Genomic DNA, 10,200 nt, shown 5'->3' with positions numbered 1-10,200 from the left:
CAGCTGGAATGAGTAGATACAATCATCATAGAGACACACAGCAGCAGCAGAGGACCATGAACACAGGAGGTTTTTTGCAGGGACCATGAACTGTCCCATATGTCACCATCACAATGAGAGTGGAGAGAGGGAGTCAGACCATCCCATGTTTTCTGTCTGGTTCCAGTACACAATCTTATCTTCTGTTTGACTCTCCCTTTGCTGCCAGTGCTGGTTGCTCCCAATGTGGCATCAAAGTACACACTCCCCTGGATCTACAACCACCAAAAGCTTCTCTCAACACACAAATAAAGCTTGAAGTCCCTCTGTATGAAACATTTGTTACCCATTAAAATAAATGTGTTATGGTAAAAACAATCAGTTCAAATGAAAGCTGCCTAAACATGATGATAAATGGGTGATTCCATTTTTGAATTCTGTTCTGCTGACACCAAAACTAAAAATTGTAGAGAGGGAAAAAAAATGGAAGCAAGTGAAACGGTAAAGAAGATATTAGATATTGCTCTTCCCATGTTTTCAAAAGACAGAAAAATTTAGGAAAATTCTGCCATGTCCACAAAAACTGATGATGTAGGCTGCCACTACTGCCAACAGAAACTATTTAAGAGCCTACAAAACAAAAAATTAGGTTGGAAAGCTGCTGTTTTGTGAGACAGAACATGGGGTGTCCGTGCTCTGCAGCTCTATTTCTTCCATGCTTCTCCATATATCTCAGTAACAAAAAGTGCTGGAAAAAATGGCCTGTGGGGATGGTGTTGAAAGAACTGGCACCGTTGTTTTCCTAGAAAGAAAGACTGAGGGAAGATTTAAAAAGAAAGAGCAGGGGAAGAGGAACAATGTCGTCTTTGTCTTAGTGCACAATGAACAAAGGAAAATGCTGTGACAGTGAATGGATATTCAAAAGAAATCAGGGCAGTCGGTCACAGCGCTGCCAGGCAGTCTCCATCACAAGGGGCTTGACAAGAGGGCACTCACAGATGAGCCAGTCCTGTCCACAGGGACAGACAGCCAGGACCCTGCAGAGCTGCAGTGACCACAGGTGCTGGCCCCAGGCTGTAATTCATGAGTGAAATGCCTAAGAGCAGAATCAAGGGCGCAACATCACAGTGCCCACAATGACTCAAGCCAATGAAAAATGGAGCGGGAGAGAGTTGGGGAAGGGAAACACCCCCACCCCACCCTCCACCACCCAAGAAATTAAATGGTGATAAAAGACATATCTGTCTGATGGGATGTGGCTGTTGCTCTCCCTGAGTAAACCAGGACTGTACCTTATCCGCTCCTTCAAGGTGAGGAGATTTTCCCCTTGAGGGCTGATGCTGTCGTGGAGGCAGCTGAACATGCAGAGCTGGAACAATACATTTTCCACCCAGCTTACTTTGCCATGCAAACAGAATGAAAACTTTTTTTCAAAAGGAAAGCCTGGCTGACAAAATAGCAACTTTTACAATAGGCAGCTATTTCAGGGTAATGCTCCATCCAGGGAATGGGCAACTTCCCAACCCTGGCAGCCCCCTCCTCCTCCTCCTCCTCTTCCTCCTCCTCTTCACTCTTTTGCTCCCTGGGGCCAAGCTGGGAGCACTGGGATGGAAATCAGCTCCAGCTGACCCAGGACAAACCAGTGCAGCAAGGATTTTCCAACCATAGGGAGCATTGCTAAGTCTCATCTGGCTTTAGGACCCCTTGACTTGCTTTCTTTTTCTTTTATCCTTATTTTCCTTTAGGATGAAGCAGATTAACCCTAACTGCAGACTCCTAGCAGTTGGGTCCTACGGAGACGGAGGAGAGCAGCAGGACACATTTTGCCCCGGCAGAGTGAGGGGCAACCAGGCAGCAGCTCTGGCCAGCAGCCAGTGCTCAGCACAAAGCCTGACTCAGCCCACCAAAGCTGACACCACGGCAGGTGTTTACCCCTACCAAATGGCATATTACATGTTCTGGGAATAATGTGGAAAACTAGTAAGAAAAATAAGAGCTGCAGTTTAAGGAAGGAGATTAGATTGCAAAGAGAGGAACAACCTCTTGCGGCTGCTGCCTTCCCTGCTGGCTTGCTCAGGTAGCTGCAGCAAAAGGGACAGGGCTCCAACTGGCAGGAGCTTACCCTGCTCAGCACTGGGGTCATGCCTTGCATCTGAGTCAGCCCAAGCAATGAATAATGTGACTAATAAACATTCCTGGAGACAGCGAGCAGCACATGCAGGCCAGTTCCTGGGAAAATGACTAATCACTCTGCCATTCACGTCCACCTTTCCCTTCTCCCTCCCTGACCCAGCATCAGTGGGGAGGGTGTCAGAGGGTGAGAGGGGCAGAGCCTCCCCATGTGGTCAGATGTTCCTGATTTTCTCATACCTGTCTCCTGTTCAGCCCTTGAAGTGGAAACCACAGTGGAAACACATACCCCAGCTTTACAGGAAGAGTGGAGACGTACAAGAGGGATGTTTCTCAGACTGTCTTTAAAAGGATGCAGGAAGGATCCTTTTTTTAACTATTTAAACCACTCAGCATCGTTGCTATTCGTGCCCCCACTCCCACCAGCCTGCACCACTGCAGCTGCACTGCTCCTGCTCAGCCTGCACCGCTGCAGGGTGATGTTGCCAGCCCCAAATTCTGATAGGCAGAGTTGGAATCAGGCATTTGGGGAGCTGCTCTTCTTTTCCCACAGCAGCGACAGAGGTATTTCCTACCCATGCCCCTCCCTGCCCGACATTTCAGAAGAGCTGCTTTTGTTTTGGAGAAGCACCGCCTCGTACCAAAGCACCCGGTATTCTGCAATAAATTATCTTAAAATAGAGACCTCTCCCACCAGATGTTTGTCTTGGAACTGGTCTCCAAACTCTGTGACAGGAACGAAAGGATGGGAAAGGCGAGGCACGTAAGGCAGAGCAGAGGGTGATGCTGTTTGTGCACCACGGTAGAGCCCCATCCACACCAGCCCAGCATGTCCAGAGGATCAGGGGTACAGCCAGTCAAATCTCCCTACTCTGTGCCAGGTCAGGACAGGTCACTAGCATCTGGAAAACCCCTCAAGCTCATAAGATGTGAATTTTCCCTCTCAGGCAGCCAGCAGCTCAGACACGACCCAAGGCTGTGTCAGGCCACTCCCACAGGGCTACACTGAGTAGACAGAAAAATCTTCAGCCTTCAGAAATTTTAGTTTTCAATTTTCACTCTGTTTCCAACTCTACACATTTTCCTTTTATATCCCAAGGCATCCAATTCCATTTACTTTAGTTTCAAAGGCACATCTTGATCTGGTATACTTTATCATGCTTTTTCCCAGCCACAGAGGATTTCTCCTTCCCCATGGGGCTCCCAAGCCAAACAAAACTTTGCTTCTCCTGGGAGGAGAGCCATGAGTGTTTCCAGCTCCTCTGCAAGCTGAAGTCTGTGTCTTCTACAGACTTTTTCCCCCGTAGTATCATTTGAACAGGGAGTAGACACAGGTGCACATCACATAATGGCACCACCACTGCCATTTTCCTTTTATTTTCTGCTTGTAGTAAGTGCCTGCATTTGTTTTTGACCACTGCTACCTTAAGGAGCACAAATCTTTCATCTAAGAGATCAGGATGTCCCTTTAGCATGCAGGACAGGAGCTGGGGTATCCTTGGCAGGAGTTTGTCTGTACCATTATCTAGGTGTAGGTGTAGGTGGGCTGAATCTAGGGAATGTGTGTGAGCTCTCAGGGTCCAGGAGCACTCTGAGCACACTAAAAATGCAGCGGGAACCTCCTCATATCCATGCTTTAACTACATCAGGTCCTTTCAGCTCATTCAGATGAGCCTGTGCCCCTGGGGAAGGCCCGGCAGGCTGTGGGGTGCCCTGCTGCATGGCTGGTCTCTCTTCCTCCCCCAGCCCCTTCACAGGCTCACTCATCCACTTTGAACAGAGAAGTAAGGAGGCAAAATCTCCAAGTTAAGAAATTCTGGACCACTCTTTCAGTGTCTCAACAGCACTCTGTTTGCCTGCTTAAATTATACTTTGGCAATCAAGGTTGTGCAAGTGCTGGTCCAGTGCCTAGAAAACATAACATTTTAAGAGGACTGTGACCTAGCAAGGTCTCTTGCAATAGCTTTTCTCACTTTTCTAAAAAAAAAAAAAAAATTATAATACCACAGTAGCAAGTATTTGCTCTTTTTTTTCTAATCTTTTAATCTGTTTAAGACAGGAAAGCTTCATAATGTACAATTTTAAACTGTCAAAATTTACAGAACAAAAAGAGTCAAATGTAAAACTGGTCATAACTCACAAATATCCCCATTAAAACTGTATAATACAGACATTAAGCCACAGGTCACTTTTCTATTTTTAGGAAAGTGTGCAAAGAGCTAATTGTATAGTACATGTAAATGTTAAAAGTGATGCCATGTAAGCAGGTCTGCTGCTGCTGCTATAAAAAATAGACAAGTATAAAATTACTTCTACAAAATTGGTTCATTTTTTTGTTGCTTGTAATAAAAAAGTAGACTTGTAAGAACTTTCCTCCTCAACAAACAACAACGTTTTGAAACCAGTCATTGTAACTGTTACCCTGCTACACAGGATGAAACATAATTTAGCTAAATCAGAGATGGGTAGGGAGAACTGCTTGTTCCAGGACCCACATGTGAATGCAGGAGTATGCTGCCCGATGGTGTATTTGTTGAACAGCACAGTCACTGTATCACTGCAGGGTGGGATGATTGCAGGTGTTTCAAGATTGCTTCCTCTGATACTACAAAACATAACCTAAGGACCACAAAACACAGTCACTGAGCTACTCTTATCTGTAACATCACACTTTGCCGTTTGCACTGATGCACAACCCTTAGCACTCACTAAACACTTAAGGGGTAGAGGGCACGGTTCATACACAAAATGCTTGGTTTCATTTGGACAGGAAAGGAGAGGGAATGAGAGGGGAATAAAGTTCTTTTCTTTTCCTTGTTTTTGGGTTTCCCTTTGGCTTTGTCACCCTCCCAGACTGGCAGCATGGTCTGGCTGCAGCGGTCGGTGTCAGCCGGCTCCCGCTCAGCCACACACGCATGCACACGACGGGTCCTCAGCACCGGGGTCCCACTCTTGTCACTTGGTCCCACACGTGTTGATGTTCTTGCCGTTGGCAGCATCCTCCACCAGCGAGATGTGGTAATCAGTGGAGAGCGTGAGGTGGGAGATGCAGCCCACCAGCCCGCGCAGGTACTGCCGGTTCGTGTGCAGGGCGATTTCCCTCATGCCCCCTGCGGGAAAGGCAGCTCTCAGAAACTCCTCCTCACCAGCACAGGCCTCTGCTCCTGCCTGGCAGGTTGCACACCCAGCAATGCAACCCTAGTAATGCACCTCAGAGGGGAATTTTGATTTATAGGTTGCTTTGTGTTGTTTTAAGTAACGATTTTAAGTACTTGAAACTACAGAGGGGATAAGCAGGAGGTAATGAATTAGGACACTAATTATTTATTTCAGAAATTGTAACATCAGTAAGAGCTGAGTCAGCTTGTGCCCAGGTGTGGGGTTTCTAGCTGCCTCTGGCTGTTTCTCTATGTACCTGCCAGGAGTACCACAGGGTGTCCTATAGTGCTCATCCCTCCTGATTCCCATTTCCCTATCCCACTCAGAGCAGCCTCCTCACACAAAACTCCTGTGGCAGACAGGCTGCTCTGTGACACCTCCACCAGGAGCTGGACAGAGCTGGACAGCCCTGCCTTGCAGCTGACCTCGCACCTGTGTCCTCAATGTGAATAATTAGCACCCACCTATGTAGAGATCTCCATTGATATTTAACTGCCTCATCTTCCCAGGGGATTTACCGGTCCTGGCACCATAATCATCCACGGTTACTTTGCCAGACTGTCCATCCCTGAAACAAAAAGCAAACCACTCTCATTCATCCAGCCTACAGTCAGAAGGGAGGAGGAGCAGTGGCATTTTCCACTTGCCAGGAGACTTGCCACAGCAACTCAGAGCTGAGCTGGGCTCATGGTGAAGGCTTGGATGGAACTGGGAAGCTCCACAGACACAGTGTACTCAGGCCATCCAGATTTTCAGGTTTTAGGGTTTTTTTAATAGACGTAAAAGACCTGCAAAGTGTGCAGGACACATTTTCAGAGCAGAAAGTGCTGGAAAATAATCAGATTGTACAGGCAGGGGACAGAGGGGAAGGGCACATTCTGACCTTTTGTTAAAAATCAAATGTAATGTTAAAAGTGAAGAGCAGAAGTTTCAACACCAGGGAAAAATGGGCAAGCTATGGCAAAACTTACTTTTAGGCAGTTTTGTTACTCACTAGAGATATTTTATATATGGTTAATAACAGTATTAACAGGAAAGCTACTTGATGGGTCTTATTCTCCCTGAGTTTGGTAACAAGTTGAGCTAAATGTGATTTCCAGGGAATCAACCTCTCATGAAGAGAGGGATGTATACTTTCCCTGCTGGACACAGCTGCCTCCCATGAGGTAATGAGTTATAAATATGAGTTATATATACACTGCAAGATGTCTGCACCTCCTCCAAATAGAAAAACTAGGTTTACACTGTCTGTGCTCCAATGCTTGTGCCAGCCCACAAAACGCTCACCAGGGAATTTTAAAATGCAGACATTAAAGAAAAATACTCTTGACCCGTACGGGTTTAACAGAATGTCTGTCACAGCCCCAGAATAGCCCTGCATGACTTTGGCAGCCTGCCCTGAGCTGTGCCGAGCTGGCACTGTCACCTCAAACACAGCAATCCTTGTGCACTTCATCCTGAAACAGCCAAGCTGCTAACAGCTCCACTCCTAAGCGAGGTGTGAGTGTGGAGCTGCAGTGATTCACACACCACCAGCCCCCAGGGACACCAACCAGCATCTTTAATGGCAGGGTGGCCCCCAGGTGCCCCCAGATGGAGCCTGCCCACTTATTGAACAGCTCTGGCTCTGTGCCACTCAAATCCCCCCAGATGGAGCCTGCCCACTCACCGAACAGCTTTGACTCTGTGCCACCGGCCGTCGCTGAAAGAGCCGTTCACTGTGATGGAGGCAATGCCGCTGCCCAAATTGTAACTACAGTTAAAAAAAAATTGAAATGTTACTGCCTTCCTTGAAAGGACCTGCTCAGGCATTCTTACTCCCTTTTGGCTCAGATTCTGGGGCAAGCAGTGGAGTCCCAGCAGCAGTGCTCTTATTTTGTAAAGTCAGTCTCATGGACAAGCAGGAGACCTCTCTGAGTCAGAGTGGGTGCCATCACCACCTTCCCATGGGAGCAGGATGAGAGCCTCTGCATGGCCATTCTTCCCCAAAGCAGGGGACTATGAAGGTCAGTGATCTACAGTTTCAAATATGGCAAATAAATAAATTTCTGCAAGAGCAAATAAGCATGCAACCCATAACTGATCTACAAACCATCTGAAATATAGGGAAGGTTGAGACCTGTGATGTTAGAAAAGATGAGCAGCTGCTTCAGCCTGCCACTCTAATTATTTCTTTGTGCTTGCTTCTACTAAAATAACTCGGCAGATATAATGTCCCCATCATGTTTACACTTCAGGCATCTTAATTTCAGGGTCCCTGAAGCTTGGGCCAACCTTAACAAAAGAGAAGTAGCTGCTACAGCACAGTGAGCTATTGAGTGCTCCGGATGAGCTAGCTGCTGCTGGACTTCAGCCTGTACAAAGCAGGAGGGATTAAAGCCAACATCACCATCTCTCCAAAAAAGACTGAACATGGAATGAACTCATGGCCAGGCTGAGGTTCTGAAGAACAGCACATAAAACTGTGAGCTGTCCAGTGCAAACTGGTTACCCTAAATTTGTGTCCTCTCCAGGGGTTTAAGTGAGTTGCAGGCAAGCACCCCCTTTTACCCAGGATGCAGACACCAGTCTAAGTCAAAAAAAATAAGAGGATTTGCGTGTTCAGGACTGCATCAAAATGTTAGACCTTTGATAACAGAAATGAGATTCATATGCCTTATGAATCCCACTACAACAGCTATCCCCCTACAACAGTGAAGTAACCTTTGACAGAAGCAGGGAGCAACAGAAAGAATGTCTAGCAGCAAGGACACTGTACAGGGAATAAGGCCACAGAAAATGGGAAAGTAGAAGTGTGGTTTGGATTTCAAATTGGATCAGAACACAGACATCTAAACTTGAACTGCAGAAAAATTCTTCAGACAAATTCACAGCCCTGACAGTCTCTTGACTTCACCTCTCAAAAGATGAAAATCTAGCATGAGGATCAAGCTTTCCGAATTTTTTTTCTGCATTTGTCCTTTCACCATCTTCTCTGATGCTCCCCTTCAGTATGCAGTTATTGCTTATGAGGGTTTTATTTTGGTAGATTAATTTTTCACCTTCCTAAATGAATGTGGAATGTACAAATATTTCAGTAAAAATTCAGCTGGTTTGGTCTAAAGCTTTTGACTATCTGAGGAAGAGCAGTAACCTAATAAAAATTGCACTGTGTTTTGGAAACAGAACAAAGTGGCCACTTAGTATCATGCATGCTAGAAAGACAGTCCCTTCCAAAGACATTTAAACAACACACCACTTCTGCAGAGTCAGTTCCTTGTTTATAAATCAATGAGGAAACTAAGAGTTTTTGCCAAGTTAGCCACTGTTAAATCACATTTTTAAAAAAGCTTTAAAATAAATTAATTTGAATAGAAACATGCAACTTATCTATACCATGGTACCAAAGAACAGCCAGTTAAGTAAAGTAAAAAAATTAGCTTAAATAATAAGCTCTCTGCCACATGACCAATGGTATCTCACAACAATCCACAATAGTGATGGCATCTGTGGTTTGCTCTTTCAGTATTTGCCTTACACAACCTAAAGGGGCACCACGAGGAAACACAAGGCTTTCAAAACACAGGACTCCCAAAAAAGCACCATGCAAAAACTTGCACAGGGTGTGCCTGAGTGACTGCAAGGGAGAAAGAGAAGCTGGAGCAAGACCCCAGCATTTCCCAATACTCCCCAGTTTCACCATTTTGGCAGCAGTATTACTGCTTAATTAATGATTCTGTGGATGGTGGCAGAAACAAGGTGTGGTGTGTGTCACAGGCCAGGACATCTGGGGGTTTGAGGTGGTGGAAGCCCTGGTCCTGTGCACACTGTCTGGCAAAGGGTGAGCCCACAGTGAGCAGTGGCACCACCAAAGTTTGTCCTTGACCCCTGCCAGCCCTGTCCTGCTCTGCCTGAGACAGATTTAATGGGTATGTGGAGGGCTTACCAAGAGTATTCACCCCCTCATAAGAAGGCTTTCAGAAAATCACAATAACGCCCTGATATCTGAAAAATTGGGAAGGAGGAGTGATGCAAATCTTGCAGCACATCACCTCTTCAACTTACATCCTCTCCCAGACAGCAAATGGGACCCATCATTGAACAAAACTTTGAGAATGAGAGTGTCTCACACTGTGCCAAAGGACAAGTGCACTGTATGTGTTGTAGCAACTCCTTTGAGCCCTGTGTGTTACACAAAAAAGGGAAAGAAAAGCTCACCTGAATATTAATGCTCCTTCCTGAAGGCCTAGAGAGATGAAATCACTGTTGGGTCGCATGGGACTGTTTCCCCTCCACATCAAAAGGCCTTCCTTCATTGTGGTTTTAAACCTCATGAACACGTTCGTTCTTGTTCCTGATACCCTGTTTAATGCAGAAGAAGGAAATAATAGTAAAAAACTAAATTGTGCCAGTATTCTTTCAAAAAAACATAAAAGATTATGCAGTATTTAGTCTCTGCTGGTCTGGTGGGTTACTCTCCTGCAACTCATTTACATGCTGATCTGTGAAGGATTCTGGCTCACATCCCCATTTTCATCATTTCAGAGCACGGGAATTTAACTCATCTCTCTACACAATAGCTGCTAGGTAATTCCATACAATTAAGAGAAAATCCTTTTATTCCACTAGCCTAATGTGAAATCCAGCCCAAAAAGCAGATTTTGAGAATGCCCAGTAGATGTGATGCCCTCAGAAGCCAGAGGAAGGAGCATTAGAAGGGCAAATTAGTAAGTCCCAGTAGGTGGGAGGTGAGGGCGCTGGTGAACCCTTCTCTACTCAGTGACTGAAATAAAGGTAGATGGAGGAATTTGTTGAAACAAGCCAACATTTGCTGGAATGTGGGGACTTCTAGGATACAAAGAAGTCAAAAAAGTAACCTTAAGGATCTAAATGTTAGGCTAAAGCAGGAGTTAAAAAGGAGTTAAGGTCCTTAGTCTCTTTTGAGATACAAGC

The 10,200-nt window shown here is 45.7% G+C and overlaps 1 protein-coding gene across 6 annotated transcripts in view; it reads right to left on the bottom strand.

Moving 5' to 3' along the window:
* Positions 1 to 4,129: 4,129 nt before the first annotated feature.
* EGFLAM (EGF like, fibronectin type III and laminin G domains) overlaps positions 4,130 to 10,200 on the bottom strand; it is a 76,935-nt gene continuing 70,864 nt past the window's right edge. For 4 of the 6 annotated variants that reach the window (XM_074532828.1, XM_014268290.3, XM_014268289.3 and 1 more), the window contains 4 exons: positions 9,466 to 9,609; positions 6,938 to 7,021; positions 5,733 to 5,836; positions 4,132 to 5,219 (listed from right to left, as the gene is read on the bottom strand). In XM_074532828.1, coding sequence (XP_074388929.1) covers positions 5,065 to 5,219; positions 5,733 to 5,836; positions 6,938 to 7,021; positions 9,466 to 9,609 — 487 coding nt within the window. In that variant the 3' untranslated portion in view covers positions 4,132 to 5,064. Of the gene's footprint in view, positions 5,220 to 5,732; positions 5,837 to 6,937; positions 7,022 to 9,465; positions 9,610 to 10,200 lie in introns of all 6 variants that reach the window. The other 2 variants (XM_074532829.1, XM_074532827.1) reach the window with 2 other exon arrangements.

Source organism: Zonotrichia albicollis, chromosome Z, assembly GCF_047830755.1.
Source record: "Zonotrichia albicollis isolate bZonAlb1 chromosome Z, bZonAlb1.hap1, whole genome shotgun sequence".
Taxonomy (NCBI): domain Eukaryota; kingdom Metazoa; phylum Chordata; class Aves; order Passeriformes; family Passerellidae; genus Zonotrichia; species Zonotrichia albicollis.
The sequence above is the reverse complement of the archived record's forward strand: the minus strand, read 5'-3'. Positions and strand labels throughout refer to the sequence as shown.